This window comes from Esox lucius, chromosome 25, assembly GCF_011004845.1.
Source record: "Esox lucius isolate fEsoLuc1 chromosome 25, fEsoLuc1.pri, whole genome shotgun sequence".
Lineage (NCBI taxonomy): Eukaryota > Metazoa > Chordata > Actinopteri > Esociformes > Esocidae > Esox > Esox lucius.
In genome coordinates, this window is record NC_047593.1 from 12,724,566 (window position 1) to 12,746,839 (window position 22,274).

At 43.1% G+C, this 22,274-nt stretch overlaps 1 protein-coding gene across 6 annotated transcripts in view; it reads left to right on the forward strand.

The window, feature by feature from the left end:
* Positions 1-20,627, forward strand: part of npnta (nephronectin a) — a 48,056-nt gene extending 27,429 nt beyond the window's left edge. For all 6 annotated transcript variants that reach the window (XM_020043915.2, XM_010888524.5, XM_010888525.5 and 3 more), the window contains 9 exons: positions 50-169; positions 2,158-2,277; positions 5,428-5,562; positions 6,616-6,738; positions 9,395-9,802; positions 12,742-12,831; positions 14,097-14,195; positions 17,932-18,191; positions 18,401-20,627. In XM_020043915.2, the coding sequence (XP_019899474.2) occupies positions 50-169; positions 2,158-2,277; positions 5,428-5,562; positions 6,616-6,738; positions 9,395-9,802; positions 12,742-12,831; positions 14,097-14,195; positions 17,932-18,191; positions 18,401-18,511 (1,466 nt within the window). In that variant the 3' untranslated portion in view covers positions 18,512-20,627. The remainder of the gene's footprint in view (positions 1-49; positions 170-2,157; positions 2,278-5,427; positions 5,563-6,615; positions 6,739-9,394; positions 9,803-12,741; positions 12,832-14,096; positions 14,196-17,931; positions 18,192-18,400) is intronic.
* The last annotated feature ends 1,647 nt before the right edge of the window (positions 20,628-22,274 follow it).

The window sequence follows — 22,274 nt, forward strand, 5'->3', positions numbered from 1 at the left end:
TTCTTCGCACCTTCCTCTGACGCCCCTCGTGTCTCCGTCTCTTTTCCAGACCTGAACGAGTGCGGTCTGAAGCCGCGACCGTGCAAACACAGGTGTATGAACACCTACGGCAGCTACAAGTGCTACTGCCTCAATGGCTACATGCTGATGCCAGACGGGACCTGTGGAAGTAAGTGGACTGTCACATGACCTGGATCTGTGTACACTGAATGGCCATGTGGATATATATATATATTTTTTTTTTTTTTCTGTGACTGACTTTGTGTAGGTTGTCTGTCCACCTCTCTTCTGTTCTTAGCCTTATTTTACTGGGTTGGTATGACTGAGAACACATTGTCATTTACAGGTCTTAGCTGGAAAGCAGTTGTGGTTAACGGCCTTGCTCAAGGACGTAACAGATTATTTGACCTTGGTGGATTTGGGATTCGATCTCGCATTCTTTCGTTATTCGTCAGACACTCAACATTTGGCTAGCTGCCATGACTCCCTCCCGCGTCTGTCTCACTCCCTCTCGGTCTGCCTGTCTGTCTGTCTCTCCCTCCTGGTCTGTCTGTCTCTCCATCCCGGTCTGTCTGTCTCTCTTTCTCACCACTAATGTATTCCCATAAACAGTAGCTCTGCTAGGAAATCAGAGTCTTTCTCCGGTGAAGTCCATTTTAATATCCACACGACAATACCACAGCCTCCCCTTGATCCAATGTTTTGATAAGAAAAAAAGTCCCTTATTTCTGTCCGTTCACCAGTATCATAACAGACAGACTTTGGGACCAGTCAGAGAGCCTTAAAGTAATTCAAAATCAAAACTCGAAAGGAGCACCTCCACATTAACCCCGCGTGTAATATGGGCTTCCTGTTGTACAGCCCTGAGGGTATTTGGATTTGTCTTCTAGAGGACACAGTGTGTCTGTACTTGCCTAACCAATGTCCAAGTAACCTAAAGAAAGGGAATCTGTTGATTTTTTTTCTTCCATAGATGATAAAATATACCATCATATCTTTGTTTGCTCGTTTTGAAATGACCCTTGTAGAACCTTATCAAAATCCACAAGTGCTCTTTCAAGTGCTCTTCTGATGAAAGCCAGGATTGATATTGCTGCCACTTAAATGTGGAGGCCCTCCTCGAGACGTAAGGTTGTTTTGTGGACCTGATTTGATCCTGGCAAAGCTAAAAAGGCCTAGATTTAATTGTATGAATACTTTTTAAAATGCCCAAACATATTTGAAGCAAGATATACAGTCCCTCAAGGATTCTGCAGTTTCCACCAAATGTTTAAATCACAAGCTAACGCACTTTGTCCCAAGTTGTCATAAAATAAACAGACAATGGGAAAAGTCATTACATACAGAATGCAATGACACTGCTGGTTGCTGAATGTGTGTTCTATCTACATACACTCTTGTAGTTTTTAACAAGTATGTACATGGTTTAGTGACTATAGCATAAAACTGTCCTGAATACCTCCTTTCTCCCACATTCTATTTCAGGGTACCTGCCTCAGCAACAAACAAGCTTCAATTCCATGTCCTTTTATGGGGATGCAGTGGAAAATACGGGGTGGGGGCGGGGCTCCACACAAATCAATGTTTTGTTGTTGTCATTGTTAGTTTGAAGTGCAGCTTAAAGTGCTGAATGACCATGGCTCAAGGGGAATGGGGAATTACACAGTGGTATTTTCAGGACAAACAAGAGGGCGAGCGGAGAGCGGAGAGTGGAGAGCGAGACGGGAGTAGAAGGTTAAGGTGGGGGAAAGGAGAAGAGATGGAGTGAGAACTAGGAGAGTGGGGTTTTTAGGCCAGACTGGAACAGGAGCGATGAGAAAGGTGGGCAAGGATTGAAAAGAGTGAGAAGAGATTCTGAAAGGTGTGGTGAGAGGGGAGGGCACAGGAAGAAGTAGCATAGTATGAGTGACAAAACGTGGAAAGGAGGAGAGAATAGAGATACAGAAAAGAGGAGGCAGGAGACGGAACATTCCTCTCATGTCAGCACTGATGTGCTCTAGTTCAACTCAGTCCAGGTCACAGAGCCAAGGCCTGACTTAGAGCATGGCCCGTGGGTGTGGGTGTGTGTGTGTGTGTGGGTAGGTGGATGTTTGGGTTTGTGGGCAATGACCTGCAACTGTTGCCCTTCCATCATGACCTCCTTTTGTCTCCTCCCAGATACCCGCACCTGTGGCATGGCCAACTGCCAATACGGCTGTGAGGTGCTCAAAGGGGAGGTGCGCTGCCAGTGCCCGTCGCCGGGGCTCCAGCTAGCGCCAGATGGAAGAACCTGTGTGGGTACGTTCCGTTCTAGCTCACTAACCCACTGACACACCACAAGGGCTCTAGATTTGGAGGCCCCAACTCCTAGCGGTCACATATTTCTAGACCCGGCCCTGGCAAGCGGTAACCGATAGCTCAGCGCTGGAATTCCTTTTTGTCCGTCAGAAGAATATGAGATGAGCGAGGTTTTTGTCTATGAGATCAAAGATGAAACATTACCACGTAGATGAAAGGAGTACATTCAGCATCAATGAATATGCGCGTTAGAACATCAGATGAGGCTTGAAGGGTGATGAAGACCGCAGCATTGCAGAAAATGTTCTACTCCTCTTCACTGTTGGCATTCCGATAACCCATGGCAACGCCTCTCTCTGTTTGTCTTTCTCAGCTAACTGTACTAAAGACATTTTTACTGCATGGAGACTGCATAATGGTTCTTGTTAATTAAGGTGTATGTGCTGACTAAAGGTCACAGAGTAAAATGACCAGCGGATCTCCATCTCCTTTTTTCTATCTCTTTAGATCCTTCTCTCTCTCTCTCACCTGACACGCCTTGGATGAGAAAATGCCGTATAGAACGCGTGAAATCGACGCAGTTGATCCGTGTCATGTCTTAAATGCATCTGTAGATTGGCTAGCTGAGCCTTCTGGCGACGCTGTCACAGTTTGATACTCCAGGGTGGTTCACTGAGGGTGGTTTATTCAAAAACAGAAGCATGTCAATCCTCGTTGTAGCAGGAGAGAGTAAGCTCCCTAAGTCAAAAGTGTTACAATGACTCTGGAAATGTTTGAGGAGATCCTTGAACCAATTTTGGAAGAGTAGTTTTATGGAAGTAGCTATCTGCTGTAAAGCATCATTAAGCTCAAGGGCCTCATAATATAGTTGATAGCCGTTTCTGAGATGAGTGAAGTATATGTCCGGTCTAGTGTAGTCCCTCTGTTGTCTCTTGTTATAGGTGGCCTGGCTACAGAAGAACCATGTCAAATCCCTCCCCAACAGGGTAAATAAAAGATACGCTTGAAGATAGTCATGCATTTCACTCTTGGGAGTGCTGGTGGTTATTTGACATGAGCTTTTTGCAGGCCTTCATTGAAAAGCGATAGAGACTGAAAGGCAAGGAACAGGTGGAAGGAAACAAAAGGCTCTGATTAATGAGTACTTGTGGGATTTTTGGGATTGTTGCAGAAACATTTTGTATGAATGACTCGACAGCTTCATGTTTCATTTGTCCTTCTAGTAAAAATGGCCAATTAATCAAATGGTTTGTCAGGTAAAAAAAAATACAAATAAACATATACCCAGGCCTGAATCCCAGCAGATAAAAGTACATGTGATTGAATGAAACGGCACTTTACTTTCTTAAACCTCGATCACACCGACAGTACCATTGTGTTTTGGTACACCAAAAGTACCTTATTTTTCAACAGAACGTTGCGTCTGCCTTGTAGAAATGTACTGCGGAGGCAGTTTGGGTGTAGAGAATGAAGGACAATGGTAAATGTATTACACAGCATTGTTATAACTATAACGGTGGTTGGATTGATTGGCTGGATGCGGTGCGCTTATTTAAGCCTGTTCCAGGCTTGTCAATAGTAAGTTGAGTCCGAGTTGGTTTTAAGAGAAAAAATATACTAACCTTATCCTTCAGTTATTTTGATTACTGAACATGCAGTTACAGAGGTGGTTAGAGGACAACCTTGAACTGAGAATACTCCTGAAAACCTCAGTGATGGCTACTATTCCTGTTGTAGTGTTTGTGTCCACAAAACCCATAGGGGGATAAAAAAAAAAGTCCTGTGAAAGAGAGAAAGTGCTGTTCTTTTAACACAGATTCAGTGTGTGCTATATTTACAGATGTATTGATTGAAGGCTGCATTGTTTAAAGTGCTGCTATCCAAACTAATGTTACACGTAGTGTAACAGTTTTAAGACGTATTTTAAACATAGGGGATTTATAGGACCTATTGATTTATAGGACTTATTTTAAACATAGGTGAAAGTAATTTCTTAATGATAAGCTCACATTTCCCTTTAATTGATTAGTATTTAGTTGGCCTTTACGCATGAACACCTAGTCTTAGAAGCATTAATAAATAATTAATATTGACATGCAGTTTAACCTGTAGGGAAGCAACAATTCATTGATTGGCACTTATCCCCATTTCAGATTCAGGGACTGGTTTGCATGAACAAAACCTCATGACTAGGACGGAAAACGGATTCAAACATTACAAATGTTTTTTACGGATATCCTGTTGTTTTACTAAATTGATGCCAATTGAAATATCCTATTTTGCCGGTCATTTCTCAGAGAGGCAAGAACACCACAGTTGCACCTCTGTGAGATGTACCTGTCTTTTTTGCCTCTCTGAGAAGCAGCTCACACAGGTGAATCTGTGATCATGCCTCTGAAATGTGTCTCTGAAAGAAGGAGAGGCAAGATCACAGAAGCACGTCACACAGATGCACGTCTCTCTGAAATGTATTTTATAAAGTCCTTTTTACATCAGCAGTTGTCACGGGGATTTTACAGATACCCAGCCTGAAACCCCAATGTGCAAATGAAAGAGCACACAGTGGCTAGGAGAAACTCCCTGGTGGGTCCAACATTAGTAAGGAATCTAGGAGCACATGACCTTCCGCCTACGTCAGTGTTTTTGTATGATCAGAAAACAAGGGGGTCAATCAATGCAAGTGGGCCGTGACCAGAGTCCTTAGACAGAATCCAGGTTCACTGCATGATAATGTGGACCAGGACAGGGACAGTTCACTGCATGATAATGTGGACCAGGACAGGGACAGTTTACTGCATGATAATGTGGACCAGGACAGGGACAGCCAGGCGGGACGTGGGCAGTGGCCGCGGGAATCACCGGGCGGCAACTAGATGTGCAACACAACCGGGTCGCCCGCGGACAGGGACAGCTACGAGTCATTTGGGGCAGGTGGTCCAAGGGCTCATGTCCTCTAAAGGTCAAATGGGGCAAAGTTCGTGAAGTCACTCCTAGGAGGCGAGATCAGAGAGGTCGAGTTCATCAGTAACACTTTAATTTGGAATGGAAAATGCCTGCATGCAACAAATCTTCCCTAACCCATGTGCCTGTGTCAGACTTACATTGTTTAGATTTGGCACTACGATTAACCTGTCACGCTCTCACTGTCAGATGTTGACGAGTGTGTGAGCGGCTCGGCGGCTTGCCCCCGTTTCCGGAAGTGCATCAACACCTTCGGAAGCTACATCTGCAAGTGTCACCAGGGCTTCGACCTGCAATACATAAACGGGAAGTATCAGTGCGTAGGTATGTAACGAGGTCATCCGTTTTTCCATGTGTCTTAACTTTTATTGGGGGGGGGGTCAAGGGTCAAAAGGTTAACTGCTTGTTGAAATGTAATGACCCCTCACAGACGTATCGCATCTGGAACAAAGGGAGAACAAATGAAAGTAAATGAGAGAGAACAACATGACCTTTTAGTATTATACATCTCGTCTCTCTTCGTATTCCGCGTGTCTGCTCTGAACCAATCACAATCACTGTTTCACCTTGAACGAAGAATAATTCTGTCTATATTGGAATAACGGCTGCTTGGTTCTCAAGCTTTTTTGATTCGTCAGCAGTCAAAAGATCAGCACTGTCAGTTGAGGATTCTTGCTGTGTTCGCTAAGCTCAAAACCTATTACCTGAATTGATTAGGGTTTTAACTAAGAGGCATTCATCGTTAAGTGGCCACTAAACTCAACGTTCTCTCCACTCTCTCAAAATGGCACTTCACCTTAGTTCATAGGAGACATTGGCATAAACTTTGACCTCTGTCTTTGAGGAAAGGGGCAATTACTTGGCTAATGAGCATCCTATAAATGTGAAGAGTTGCTCTGTTTTCTGGTCTTTCCTCATCGTTCTTCCTCACACTTTCACTCTGTGTCCTCATACCAGAACTTGCATTCTAAATAATGTGCATTTTGGGTAAGCGTAAAAACAAAGTTTTATAAGAAGACATGACATTTAGTAAGTTTACTAACCTTTGATACCAGGACGTCATACTCATTCCGGCTTTTCAGCTTAGCACAAAATCACTGCATTACCAAGCGCTTTCAAACTCTGCAGCATTTGACAGCTGATGAGATCAGACACACGGACGACGTGCTATATGAAAAAAAAAATGTAAAAGAAGGAAAAGGCTGGAATCAATGTCATTACTAAAAGTCTGTAACTGCATTTGAACTAAACATAAGCTACACATTGCGTTTAGGGGAATTAACATATACAAGTTATAAAGTTTGAGGCAGCCAATTCCAGGCCCCGCCCCATCCCTTCCCCCTCTACACTAAGCAGCGTGGCTCTTCTGTCTTTCAGATGTGGACGAGTGCTCCTCGGGCCAGAGCCTCTGCCGAGGTTTCTCCACCTGTTACAACACGCCGGGCTCTTACAAGTGCAAGTGCAAAGACGGCTATAGGGGGATGAGCCACGACTGCAAACGTAAGCTGGGGGGCCCCTGGATGGGTCCCTCTCTTCTTATGGGGACTGGGCCCGCTCTTCTGTTTTCTTAGCTCTCGTTGTTTTTGTGTGTGTGTGTGTGTGTGTGTGTGTGTGTGTGAGGCAGAAAGGATTGTTGATAGCAAAGCAGTCCACAACTTGAAACAATTCCTGGGACTGCGACTTCTCCCGCCCATCATCGTCTAGCTTGGTCTGAAAGAGCGTTGACGTCTGGCCTTTTTAAAATCTTTAAAGACAAAAGAAAAAGAGCCAGTCAGACTGTTCCTTTTCCCTCCAGCTTGTGTGTCTCATTCCTTTAACTTGACATACCTCTCATATGCCTGTGTGCATATTGTCACCTCCTCACAGATGCTTCCAAGGCGGCACAATAGGAAAATAAGTCACGTATTATTATGTTCCTCAGTGGCTGCATCCCATATATGGTTGTTTATAAAGGTGACATTTGCCCTCAATGTTCTAAAATTCAAAGGCAAATAGGATTTTTCATGGTATGAATTGTGGGATCTTTAGCATTTCATTAGCATATCTTTAGCATATCATTATTAGCATCCAAAAAGTTGGGTTCCGTAACAAATGAATGCGATAATAAGCAGTGTGCCTTGTTGGCAGTGTGGGACACGTTTTCCTGGCTACTTTTTTGTGGTTATGTAGTGTTCCGAGTCATTTCAGAGGGTCACAAAATCAACTTCTCACTAGCTGAGCTAAATGTGAAATATAGATAAAACACTTGTTGTACCCTCAGTGCTCCATTGACACTTCACAGAGATACGCCCATTTTCATGTGGGAACGTTTGAAAAAGTACAGGAATTTAAAACATGAGAAACGTATAGTAAAGAATGTCTCAATTTATATCGACCTTATATGCCTTAAGCGTAGAACATTCTATGCACAAATAAAATAGTAGTATTAATAGAAATCTATATATTGTTTTATTTCCTGTGGGTTTGTGAGGCGAGTTATCTAGCCGTCACGAGTTACATGTTAGTAGCAATATTTCCACCGTCACAGGGCGGTGGAAGAGGAGGTGGAGGAGGTGGGGGTGCAGAACTGATCACAGGCTAGGAAACCTGGGTCCCTCAATGGAGGGATTATATCTTTACAGAGTGGCCAGTGGCCAGCCATTGTCAGACGCCCAAGTAGAGGGCCCATCCAGTCTAGATATGAAAGAGGGCAGGTGGTAGCCAGGACCCAATACTTTTGCCTATTATTGCCTAGGTTTAGAGAGGTTTTTGATGGCGCACTGAACAGTATATAGTGCAGTCATTTCGACCTGAATGCTAGGCACCCTGTAGGCCTTAGTCAACAGTACAGGCAGTATAAACAGCAGTACCCCCAATCCCCCTCCGTTTAGAGCACTTTCAGAACAGCAACCATGGTATTTGACACTCTCTGCCACCTAACTTAGGTCCAACCCAGAAGTAGCCTGGGGGGGGGGGGGTTTGCGATATCCTATTTTTGGATCACATATCAAAGCTAGGTAACCTAAGGGAGCTTGAGCCGAGATCCTCTTTAAGCAGCCCCACCCCCCTTCGACCGGTCCTCAATCACGACACCCTTTATCCCTCAAGCCCCCACCCCCCTCACCAAAATGCCTATTTTGCCTTTCCGACCTGCGGAATGCGAGGGCAAACAATAGGGGATGGGTCTCTCGTCTCAAGACTTGGGAAGGCGTTGGAGACCCTTAGTGCAGGCCTGTCATCTCCGCTTATGCGTGTAGTTGACATCGCACTACACAGCGGCGTGGCTGGCGGACTTAAGCTCACGACTCCAAGACCAAAAGCAACAGGGAATGAATGGCTAATGTCTGTATGGGGATTGGGAACAGAGGGAGCCGTTCTATCAGTGGATAAAGTGGAAGTTAATGTTACACGATTGAGACGGGGCGATTTTACTGATGAGTGTATATAAGGGAGTTTGCTTCCATAGCCCTTAATGACGGCAGGCACGCTTCAGGGATGCAGAGATGAAGACTCTTGATAGGTTACTCAGGTGAAGTCATTAGCGATAGAAGAAACGGCCTGCCTTTTCAAAGGGCCTGTTGGCCAATGCAGTCACATACTTGTCATGCCTCATCAACACTAGAGGTTTAATGCCACCCGTTCTTAACAAACAGTTTGGTGTGGAGATCATGGTTCACCGGAACACACTGAATTAATATGTACTATTTAAATAACTAGGCCTATGCCTTAGTAATTCTTAGTAAAATGGCGTTAAAACAACTGGCCTGTGCACTTGTTGTAATTTAACTATGAATTGGTGCAGCTAGTGGTTCTGTACTCACGTTTGGGAAGATGTTAGCCACACTAAGTTAAAACAGCTTCAGTGGTGGATAGGGAGGGGAAATCATGAACCATATGTTGCCACTACCCAATGAGAATAGCCTGCCAATACCTAAAATCTGTTGACTTTTGACGGCATCAACGCAAGACCAGGGCAAAAGATTTGTTTATAGCGGAGGACACAGTGAAAGTGCTTGAGCCCCATTTCCGCTCTAGATAAGCAAACCCGAGCCAAATGAACCATACGTATTATTTTCAAGGCTGAACATTTGAAAATGTCAAGTTCATTCCATAATGGACACAACAGAGATTTCAGTGCCTAATCAATTCTCCTGTCCTGTCATCATCTCCCTTCCAGCCATTCCCAAGGTGGTGATTGATCCACCCAGGTTCCCCCCAAACCACCAAAACCTCATCCCAGACTCAGACACCCCCACGACTATCCGTCCACCTAGGAGAATCGCCCCCACCACCCCCAAACCAACAACCACCACGACCACACCGCCACCGCCGCCGCCTCCCCCGAAAAGGATCACCCCCACGGCTCGCAAGCCGGCGGTCCCCACGAGACGACCCGTCACACCGACTAGGAGGCCGTCCGTGGTCACCCGCAAGCCCTACCTGCCCCCACCCATCACCCCAGCACCACCTCCCACCCGCAGGACACCCACCGTAGTGCCCACCCGACGCCTCCCACCCCAGCAGGTCACTCCAGTGGACAACACCATTGAGAAGGATGTCACCAAACAGAGGGGGGACGTCCATAGTAAGTCTGCCTATTTTTTTGCATAGGGGTTTAAGGGTGTGTGTGTGTGTGTGTGTGTGTGTGTGTGTAGGGGGACGGGGATGTGTAGCTAAACAGAGTGTGCCTGAAAGGCGCTGATGTCTAAGGAACTCTGCCCAGGTTAAAGCAACCGCCTATTCTTGTGAATCAGCCAATCAAATTCAAATATCCCACGAATGTATAACCTCCTTCACTGGTGAATTCAGAAGCCGGCAGGTAGAATAGTGGTTATAGCGTCTGACTATCAACCAAAGGGTTGCTAGACTGAATCTTAGGTTGGCAAGTGGGGGAAAAAACATTTACCAAGTTCACTGAAAATTAAGATGAGTGTTCTTTGATATCTTGGAAAATGTAGCTTAATGTGGGAACATTCAAGACCCCTGTAAGTCTCACAATACAATAATATAATTTCTATCATGCAGTCGCTGACGAATATTCACTTCAATGTAATCATTTTTTGACAAGACAAACCATAAATGGATCTAGGACTGGACTAATAAAACACTGCCATTTTTACCTTTTCCTAATCCAGCATCTATTTGAAAACTGTTGATCGAAAGTAATCGCCAGGGCCCTCTGACATCAATAAGCTGTGGGTATCAATGGGTGTTTGTTGCAGAAGCCACGGCGGGAGGTGAAATAGATTGTGTTTCCCAGTTACCTATCCAGATGGCCTCACATAATTAGAAAAAGGAACAAAACAACTAAACAAGGAGGTAGATTACATTAACGTCAGTTTGCATTACTTGGAGGAAGACATCAATCTATTCCACTAGTTCTCAGAAGCCGAATTGCCTTGGAGAGTCTTTAAGATCCGTTGTTTGAATAAGATGAGAGGGAGAGGAAAGAACAATGCCCCAGCCATATCAATAGAGACATTTAATTGGATTGTGATTCAAGAGGATAAGACTGATAGTCAAAGCATAAGGAACATTGTTGTCTGATTTTAAAGTGGTTTAGAACTAGGAATCGTCAGTATGTTTGTTGGTCCATGCTGATTTACTTTTAGTCCGGCTTAAAATTGGGAATGAATATATTTACTGGTGGAGAGATCGGTAGATTACCCTATAATTGGAAAGAAGAACCCAAGGCTAGCTCTATGTCCTTATCCACACAAACAATATAGAAATGTCATCATCAGCTTAAACCATTTGTTTTCCATATTTCTACTTCCATGCCTATGCTTTTCTTGGTTGGAATAATTTCCATCTGTCGATGTTCTATAGATTATAATTCTATCACTAACAGCAGTTGATTGCTAAGGTTAGGTTTTGGATAGGATTAAGGTTAGTATAGGTTACTTATAGTAGTTAATCTGTAGAGCTTTTGAGACACTTTTGGGACTCTCAAAATAAAGTGTTACCAATTGTTGAAAAAGCCCATTTCAACTTATACATAACCCTATAAACTGCCCATTGCCTATATTTTCCACAACACTAAACAAGACAGGGTCAAGGGACACAGTACAGAAAAGGGCAGAAGGAGATTGATTCTCTGAAAGCACTTACATGTCCATGGTGGCTTCATTTATGGCAGAGGTAGCTGACTCTAGCCTGATCCTAGATCAGTTTGTGTCATGCCAACTCTTGGCATAACCAAGACTGTAGCGGTTAGCAAAATGAATCAGATCTGGAACCAGGCTTTCTGAACGGTGTTTGGTAACACCACCGTGGACCCAGGCCCCTTGCAGGATGTGGCAGGGATGAACCGGACCCACATCAGAGCCGAAAACAGGGACATGTATATAAGCTTCCTTCTTACAAAACACTTGATTGAGCCTGGCCGAGAGAGACGGGAGTTTTTTCATTGGCCCCATGGAGCTATTTCAAACACTCCCAGGAATGTTTGGTGCCCGACAGTGACACTTTGCTAATTTGGCTCCTGGGGAGGGCCTTCCCTTCTCTCTCCCCTTTCACCCCCTCCTTGGCCCGGATAAGTCTATGTCCTGGATGCCTCACATCGCTGGAGATCCAGGGAATCAGCCCTCTGCTTCCTGATTCCCACAACAAACAGAAAGGCTGACATGCTACATTAGTCGGGTCAGTTGTGGCCCAAGCTAGCGTCCAGCACAGCAGTAAATGAACTGATACTGGAGTAAATTAAGCATACTGCTTCGCAGGGCTGAATAGATTATTAGCAAAATGTGCACTATTGCAATATCAGTAATTGTTATTTTGATTAAATAATTCATTGAGTTATAAAAAATAAATTCTAACATTAAATTATAGCCCAGCCCTACGGCTAGGACACAGGCTTGAGTTGGAGGCCTAGTGGTTTCTGAGCATCTTTGCAATTGTCGAACGGGTATCTCGCGCCTTGAGATGTAAACAGTCGTGTTTGATTTAATCTTGTTTTTCCTTTGTCAAAATCGGATAACACGCAGGTTATCAAGTCATTTCATTTCCCATAGGCCACTTAATCGGTCATGTTTGACATATTAAACCTTGTCAATAGACCTTCAGTGACTTTGAGCCACAAAGGAAGTTCTGTACACAACGTGTTAAGATGGAGGGATTACCGGCACTCCAAAAGAGCAAACTCCCATGATGCCATCTGGCCCTTTGCAGTAGGTTGAAAGGGGGTGGCTTGGTATTTCAGTATTTAAGGGATGTATGACCAACTTTATTTTAAGGGGCTATTTCAGTGGTGGTTTTGTCACTCTGCCATGTGAGAGGGCCCCAAACGGTGTCCATCCCATAGTTTACACAGGCATTGCATCAGAAACAGCTGATGCCCCCGGTTCTATTTCGGTCATGAAAGTTTATTTAGAAAGTTAATAAACGACTTTAAGGAATGTCATTGTATATACACATACACACACACACACACACACACACACACACACACACACACACACACACACAAAATGGTATGTGTATTCAGCTGAAGCCTCTCCATGTTGTGTTGTTTTCCTTGCCTAGTTCCACGCAACCATGGCGACAACACTGTCCTGGGGGTTGACTTTGACATTGAGTTGGGCAACACGGCAGACGAAGCCGAAGACGACGCAGGTAAATGAAAACATTTGTCAAACAGTAACCATCTGCACACTTCCTAACACGTCCTACAGAGGAAGCTCAAATGATGACGGACGAGTTACAATCACCGGCGAGGTTTAAACCGACACTCAATTTCTGCAGCCTTCTGCAATAATTTGTATAAAAAAAAAAAAGGACTTACAAAGGGAAATGTATGATAGTGACGAGTTGTTTTTGATGGGCTTTCACAGGGAAAGTGACAGATGAAATCGGTCCGGCTCGTTTAAGTGATAGATTATCTACCCAGAATGCATTGCCAGTACTTTTTTCAGTTTTCACATTTGCTTCATCACTGATTGATTGGTTGGTTGAACTGTAGGTTTAACATACTGATGCAGTGGGTAGAGAAACATAAATTCACACATTAGAATACGTTATAGTTATGAATGCTTTGAACATGAGTTCCATTGTTACCCGCTAGGCCTGGGTTTCATGTGATTTATTGACGTCAACAGAACACAATTTAAATTGCCTAATGATTCCACTATGTGCTTATTTTGGCAGTCTGCATATCACCAGATCAACGGTTTGGCATGAAACAGGGCATTTATTGGCTTAGAGAATAGGCTGCAACATGCTTTTCACAACCCTATTTCGAGGGCAAAATGACAAATGGGAATTTCATCTCAGACCCAATTTGTAATTGTGATGCATGGATTATTATAGGCACAGTGTTTGGCCCCTGTCACTTGCTCAGTGTCGTCGTCAAGCACGTTGGACATTCGGCGCGGCTGTGAAATCAAATCATAAAAATGATAATTGATAATTCATATTCGCTTACCCACTGTCCTGACCGTAACATATTTGATTATGGTTTATGGGGCGCAGCAAAACTAATTTTCGCGGGCGGCCAACACTCTTCGATGAACGGTCACACAAACACACGGGCGTGTACGGCGCACGCACGGAGGAAAACAGCCAATGCGCACACAATGCGGTCTTCGGTTGTCCAGTGAAATGACGGCCTGCCTCACGTCCATCACAAGGCTTTCAGTTGAACTCTGAAGAAATCAATAATTTCTGCGCTGTGATAACGTGTTTTAACCAACTTTCCACCCCTCACCGATCCACCACATCCACTCTTCATTCTTTCATGAACATAGGATCAAAGGCAGCAGGACATGTCTGAGCCACATTGAAATGAGAGCCTTTCTGTGGGCCGTGTTCTCTCGAGGTGAGGCAGTGTTTGCAGATGAAAAGGACTTGAGATATCTGAAAAATGTTTTGTTCCCCATCAGAGGCTGGCTACCTGAGCTGCTCCTTTGATAATGGCCTTTGCGGTTGGATCCGAGACAAAGATGGTGACCTTCACTGGGAGACAACACCAGACCCATCAGGTAATTGGGCTAGCCAAGTAAGACACACTAATGCAAGCCAGGTTATCTTGGAAAATGCTAAATAACTATTCTTGGATTGCATTTTTTGTCACTATACTGGTTTGAACGTTTGTTTTGGGGCTTATGACAAACTGAGCATTCTACTCACACATCCTCAAAGGCAGCAGATACAGTGGGGAGAACAATTATTTGATACACTGCTGATTTTGCAGATTTTCCTACTTACAAAGCATGTAGAGGTCTGTCATTTTTATCATAGGTACACTTCAACTGTGAGAGATGGAATCAAAAAAAATCACATTGTATAATTTTTTAATAATTAATTTGCATTTTATTGCATGACATAAGTATTTGATCACCTTCCAACCAGTAAGAATTCCAGCTCTCACAGACCTGTTAGTTTTTTTAAAAAGCCCTCCTGTTCTCCACTCATTAACTGCACCTGTTTGAACTTGTTACCTGTATAAAAGACACCTGTACACACACTCAATCAAACAGACTCCAACCTCTCCACAATGGCCAAGACCAGAGAGCTGTGTAAGGACATCAGGGATAAAATTGTAGACCTGCACAAGGCTGGGATGGGCTAAAGGACAATAGGCAAGCAGCTTGGTGAGAAGGCAACAACTGTTGGCGCAATTATTAGAAAATGGAAGAAGTTCAAGATGATGGTCAATCTCCCTTGGTCTGGGGTTCCATGCAAGATATCACCTTGTGGGGCATCAATGATCATGAGGAAGGTGAGGGATCAGCCCAGAACTACACGGCAAGACCTGGTCAATGACCTGAAGAGAGCTGGGACCAGTCTCAAAGAAAACCATTAGTAACACACTACGCCGTCATGGATTAAAATCCTGCAGCGCACGCTAGGTCCCCCTGCTTAAGCCAGCGGTTGTCCAGGCCCGTCTGAAGTTTGACAATGACCATCTGGATGATCCAGAGGAGGAATGGGAGAAGGTCATGTGGTCTGATGAGAGAAAAATAGAGCTTTTTGGTCTAAACTCCACTTGCCGTGTTTGGAGGAAGAAGAAGGATGAGTACAACCCCAAGAACACCATCCCAACCGTGAAGCATGGAGGTGGAAACATCATTCTTTGGGGATGCTTTTCTGCAAAGGCGACAGGACAACTGTACCGTATTGAGGGGAGGATGGATGGGGCCATGTATCGTGAGATCTTGGCCAACAACCTCCTTCCCTCAGTAAGAGCATTGAAGATTGGTTGTGGCTGGGTCTGCCAGCATGACAACGACCCGAAACACACAGCCAGGGAAACTAAGGAGTGGCTCCGTAAGAAGCATCTGAAGGTCCTGGAGTGGCCTAGCCAGTCTCCAGACCTGAAACCAATAAAAAATATTTTGAGGGAGCTGAAAGTCCGTATTGCCCAGCGACAGCCCCGAAACCTGAAGGATCTGGAGAAGGTCTGTATGGAGGAGTGGGCCAAAATCCCTGCTGCAGTGTGTGCAAACCTGGTCAAGAACTACAGGAAACATATGATCTCTTTAATTGCAAACAAAGGTTTCTGTACCAAATATTAAGTTCTGCTTTTCTGATGTATCAAATACTTATGTCATGCAATTAAATGCTAATTAATTACTTAAAAATCATACAATGTGATTTTCTGGATTTTTGTTTTAGATTCCGTCACTCACAGTTGAAGAGTACCTATGATAAATATTACAGACTTCTACATGCTTTGTAAGTGGGAAAACCTGTAAAATCGGCAGTGTATCAAATACTTGTTCTCCCCACTGTATATATTTAGTCTAATGTGCAGTACTGAGGCTTGAAAATAAAATACAATCTCTAAGGAACACAAGTAATTAGTGGTGAAACCCTTTGTCATATCTTTGATGTCAGCAAATAGAATTTAGATTATTATTAAGACGGCAATGTTTTCCTATTTCCAAGCCCCTAATATGTAAGAATTGACCATGGTTAACGACACAAAGTGCAAATTCAAATGACCCAAAAAACAATAAGATATGATATTTTCCATTAGAAAATTAGATTTTTTTTAAATGGAATTAGTAAAACCATAACAAAGGATGCAAAGTGAGTGCATAGGGGAGTGTCAAAGTGAATCCTTCCAATCTATGATTTAAACAACAACTGGAATGATGTAGTTCCAGGTTCTACTGCAACTATGTCCCAGATATAGGAGAAAAAGCTAAAAGCACTCTAACCATACTCCATTCTAGCACTGAGGAGGCATGATCAAAACATTTATCTCCAAGCAGAGATGCTAATACAAACCTTGTGTACCCATATCACAGAACCTTGTCATTCGAAATTGCCACTGTAATTTAAAACGGTAAGTTTTCAAAAAGATGAGTTTCTAAATGGTATTTGGAAGCTCCAGTTATGGTTGGGTGGTATCCATATTTCAAACCTCCCTTCCCGGGGTTTATGATGTTACATCAAAACAAAGCTAATTGCTATTACAAACAAAGCTATTAAAAAAACAAAGCTAATTGTACATCTTTTTCTATACACGTTGTTAGTTAAAAATCTCCTGTAGTGCTTCTTAAACATCAGTAAACTAACCAAGCTCAGCTTTTCTGGGTATAGTGACCAAACCTCATAGTTAAAAACATCAAAGATGAACTTAAAAAAAAAAAAAAAAAAAATCTATCTGCTTTATCTCCTGTGGGTTGAGTGCTCTGTGCCATCTGCATTCAAATGGGCTCTGAAAGTATGTGTTCCTGGTTCTTTTTTTATAAGGTCTGACTTGGGTTAACTGATTTGTTATTCATTGGGAGGAAAAAAAGATTTTGAAGCTGCTGCATTATTAAATACTAGTCACTGAAATCAAACCACAACACACAATTACAGGTTCAGACAAAGCAATGTTTTAGAAATGTATTTTGAAATGGTTTTACTTAATCATAGATCAAGAGAACATATTTAGCCTTGTCTAGTCCTATTTAGTAGTACAACTCAGTCGCAGATGTCTTTTTCCCCCCCCAAAATAGAGACAGTATTCTGTAAAAAGAGCTGCCATTAGGAATAGGATGTAGCCATTTGACACAGTCTCAATTGACAATTAGATCTTAGACTGGATCATTTCATGTTGCATCTTTTTCATTTCAAATAAAATTGTTTGATAAAAGGACAACTTCAGACCCCAAAACACCACAAAACCGTTGTGCAGATAATGTTTCCATCATGTCAGACTGTGAAAATGGCTTATCAATGCATTCTGTAGGTTTGAATGCTAGGTATGGCCAGTTGCACATGTTTACCCTCAGTGATGTATTAGGGGATAATCATGTGCTTTTTAAAAACTACAAAAATCATTAGGGTGGAGTGAAGTTTACTTCCTGATCTGATAGCGAATGTTGTTTTTTTGACATGAACATTAGATGGCTGTTTGGTACTAAATTATTTTATCATTTTGACCAACAACTGCAGTCATGTTTGGACACGATACATGTTACTAATGCTGCTGTAACAAATATTAGGTTCTTTTTTACTTGGGAAAACAGAGCTAGCTTGTTTAGTTCGTTATCAAAGTTATTTTCATGTTCAACAGTCTAAATACAGTAGAACATTGCTTAGGAAATAAAAAATGACTGCCTCACCAAGTTGGTCACTGATCTGAAAAATTACAACTTGATTTGGATAACACTGGGTCCAAGGGAGTAGCGGAGACAAGCGTTTGGTATTGTCCTCCATTAAATTGGAACTAGAATCCACATTTAATAGGCTGCGCATACATCACTTTCCTATACACAGGCGGAAAATACCTCACCATCCCAGACGTGGGCAACAAGAGGAGCGGACGAGGAGCGCGCCTCGTCCTTCCGCTGTCCCCTCCCTGGAACAACGGTAACCTGTGCCTGTCGTTCCGCCACAAGCTGGCAGGGCATCACGTGGGCATGCTCCAGGTGTTTGTGAAGAACGGGAAACAGTACAGCCCAGCGGTGTGGGGAAGGACAGGAGGGAGTGGGTGGAGACACACGCAGATAACACTGTGGAGTACGGGACTGGAGAGTGTGAGTACACAGGGCTGCACAGCAGGACATTTTAGAAATAATAACACATGGTAATAAAAAATCTGATGATCTAATTTCTGTACTTCATTTTATTCTCACTTTACTCGTTGAACTCTGTACATGGTACTATTATTCTGTCTTGGCTAACTCGGTAATAATTACGAAACAAGAATTCTACTTTACTCGTGCAAAATTCCCCCCCCCCCCAGGTGATCCTGAAGGGCGAGCGTGGGCGTGGCCGGAGCGGAGAGATGGCGGTGGATGATGTCACCTTGAGGAAAGGCTCCTGTACTGAGGAGCACAATCTCAGGAGACATTAGAGCACACAGCAGAGAGACAGACCGAAGGAGAGGTGTGGAGAGGTGACACACAGGGAGGAGCGGACTTTGATCGGACCCCCTAGAGAGGGTCCAAGAGCACCTCTGGGGAGATGAGGCATTTCTCCCTGCCTGCCCACCAATAGGAGGACCGCACCAAATCTATCAACCAATAAGAGAACCGCACCACACCACAGGGGTGAGAGATGGTCCTCCCATGAGAACTCCCCCCCCACCCACCCCCCTCAACACTCTCTCTAGTACCCTGCATGCCTCGGTGATCCTGGACGCCTCCCTGTGAGCACCTCCAGCAAGCCAACCACACCGTCCGGAGGCCTCTGGTGATTTCTGTCTTTTTCTTAGAGAAAAGGAGAGTATTCTGTCTCGCCCCTAATTTCTTGATCAAGGGGCTTCATTATATTGCTTTCATACTTTAATCACAAAAGCCACGGCTGATGATTTGTCACTGACGAGTCCTGGATGCTCAGTTTCAACCTGGGTCATGTTCATTAGGTGCCAAACAGTAGGGGGAAAAGTGCCAAAGAGAGTGACTACCAGGACTTACCCAATAACAAACAATTATTTCAGTTTTTCTTTGCAGAGCATTTAAAAGAAATGGCCTGTCGTGTACTCCGATGAACATGATCCAGAGACAACTACAGACGACCCCTACTAATGATAACAGGGAGAAGAGAAAATGGAAGCCCGCTCAATTCATTTAGAGTTTGCATAACTATTTAGTGCTGAAGCAAGCTTATGTGAGTATTGCAACAACCATATGCAAATAATCACAAAATAATTCTCCCATAGCAAGTAATGGCTTATGAATTCTGACCTTTGATGATTGACCGTGATTTGTATGTGCTTTGTTCTATTATGTGCAAGTTGGTTGTAGGCTAATGACAACATTATCAACTTTTTATTTTCGTCTCACACCAAGTGTATTATTGTAAATGTATTCGTGTGTACATATTCTACAACTCTTATGCTCATATTAACCTGTATGGTTTATAAGTTATGTAAAAACCTAAAGTGCAACTGAACCGAAAAATCTATTTCTCTAAACAAAGGCGTATTTGCCGTAGATATGGGTAAGAAACATTCAATTTTCAGAATTGACTACAAAGTGTAAATAGGATCATTATGGTAATGAAATCAATCTCGTCAGTTACAATTTGAATTAAGGTTTTGCATTACAATAAATGCCCCCTTTGGTTAAACTCCAGATCCTCCCATTTTTAGCACGTTACGGTCTGCCCCACCCCTGTCATTAGGACTGGTTGAGTCTACTTAAAGCATAAACATTGTGCTCACCTTGTTGAGCAGATGGACAGAATAAGGATTACAGTTACATCCAACAAAATCAGAAAAAAGTTGAGTGAGTTCAGTTGCCCTTTAAGTATTAATTGGAGCAAAAAAATGTTTGGTTGTTTCTGTAATACAAGCTCAATATGGATAAAAATCTAAACCTTGTGGAAATTCAAGGCTGTTTACAGTACATAGCTAAATGACCATATTTTCCATTCATGTTTTTTGGTGAATGACTAAATGGATTCCTCTTTTATTTTTTTTATTTTTTTTTGTTTCACAGTACACAGTTGCTATATGAAGGTTCTGATCAGTTGAAAATTCAAGTCGTAGGCTACTGTATGCATGGATCAGTTCATAATCGTATAAAATAGCCTACTCAGTCGATTATGTAAATAAAAAGGATATCGACTGATGCCGGTTCAAATAAGTGTGTCATTGTCATGTTGTCTTTGACTTCTGTGTGAGACATTTTTGACACCCCCAACATTTCAATTTAGAAACTAAATTGGTAACATTCTCTGAGTTTCCAACGTAATTACTGAGGCATTCAAATGCTGTTGGAGTACCGATTCATAAAAGTTAACTTCCAACTTGGAGTTCAACTGAGTCGGGATTACAATTAGAAAACTGAGAAAAATGTTACCTACTGTAAGCGTTGACATTTCAATGTTTTATCAGTCTCAAACATTTTAGCAGATGAGGCGAGTGTGGCGAAATGCTTGTGTCTCAGCTCCTAAACAATTGAGTAGTCAAAAGTAACTCCACTACAAGAGATTTAAAATAAACTACAATTGTTTTAACAACATTATGAAAGTTCACTTGTTTCTCATTTTCCTAGTTCCTACAAGCCAGCAAAGTGTGGACCTGATCAATAAAGGTCTTAGCAGACCACTAATTCCAGCTTAAGTGCCGCCCAGTCTAAACAAGCATTTGCCGTTTCCTGTAACCTCAGTTTTAACCATGCAAAGGAAAGTGTGAATGAGCTGGCGGTTGAGGAGTAAGGCTTGTTTCTCTCAAAAACGTGACTGTAGCTTTGATTCCAGTAGTACAACTTGTCTAACCCTCCTGGCAGTCTTACCACTGGTTGCTGTTCTGAAACCACAGGGCCTGGCAGGACTGGGCCCCGAGACTGTTGGCCGACGCGCAACTGCCCTCCAGCCATCGTGTGGTTTAACAACTGGAAGTGGTCTTGAGTCACTAGAAAGCATTCCTCAGACAACCCTGGGTTACGGCCTACACTGGGTTAGCACTTGCACAACAATCCTGCGCTATACTTGGGACATTGTCCTACTGCAGCCAGGCTCCTTCGCATTTATGTTTGTGATTTGTCTTTGTTTTTTTACACACAGACGTCGGGCATAATGCTGGGATCCATTCAAACCTGCCATAGCAATGTTCAAGCCATTCAAGTCATTGTTTACATAATGTATACAATGCCCACACACTTCTAATTCTGAAAATCAAAGGTGCGAAGTAAAAGAACACCTGTGGATTGCTTAGTATAGTAGATACACACAATGTATGTACAGGACCCCAGACCAATCTGTTGGTTAATCTTAACATTCGGGAAATACTGTAGCGCTGATGCGTTTAAACTAGAATAGAGGTTTGCTTGAATTAAGCCCTCAAGCAGAAGAGATGGGGTTGGAACACAGCCTCGTTGGTGAAAGCCAAGGACTCCTTCAGTCATAGAATTTCCTTTGTTTTATCTTTTATTTCCCCATTTGCGAACCTGCTACTAGAACACAAGAGACGGGATTCTTCCCGTGAGCATGTGTGGATGGTGAGAATGTCCACTGCATATTCCTGGCAAACTCTCTCCCCTCCTCAGTAAAAAGTTGGTCGGACCTTGTGTTCAGCCGATGGCAAAATGTATTTAATCCTTTAATCCGTAATCCTTTAATCAAAACCCATTGGAGGAGAAGGTCAGACGGGAGGGAGTAGTAGTATGCAATTAAGATTCTCGCAAGGACCCAAGCTCTGGGCCACCGGGCCCTTCACGTCCCTCACACTCCTTTTCATAACTTTGGCATTTACGTTTACAGAAATATACGCTAAAACAGAAGGGGTTTTGGAAAATACAGGAGGCATGTAGATTGTCTCCTATTATAATGGTCCTTCCAATCTCAGGTTCTGGTGTTAGACCACTAACTGATACCAAGTGTCTGTCCAGAACAATGAGGAAGCAGTAGTAAAGTTTTGCCAGGGTTAATAAACCGAATAAAAGAAACAAAATATTAAATTAGCATTAATTAATTCCATTAATTCCATTGAGCAATAAAAGCCCTACCGGAAATCTTGGACAGAGGCCTTTAGAAGGTAGCGGAGACATTTATGGATTCTTTGTAACACACTCGCTGTGCAAATGTAGTTTGTTACCGCTACGCTAACGCAGTGGATTTTCCATACGCAGGATAAACACAGATTTGCACCTGTATGTTTTGCTTAAGTCTTG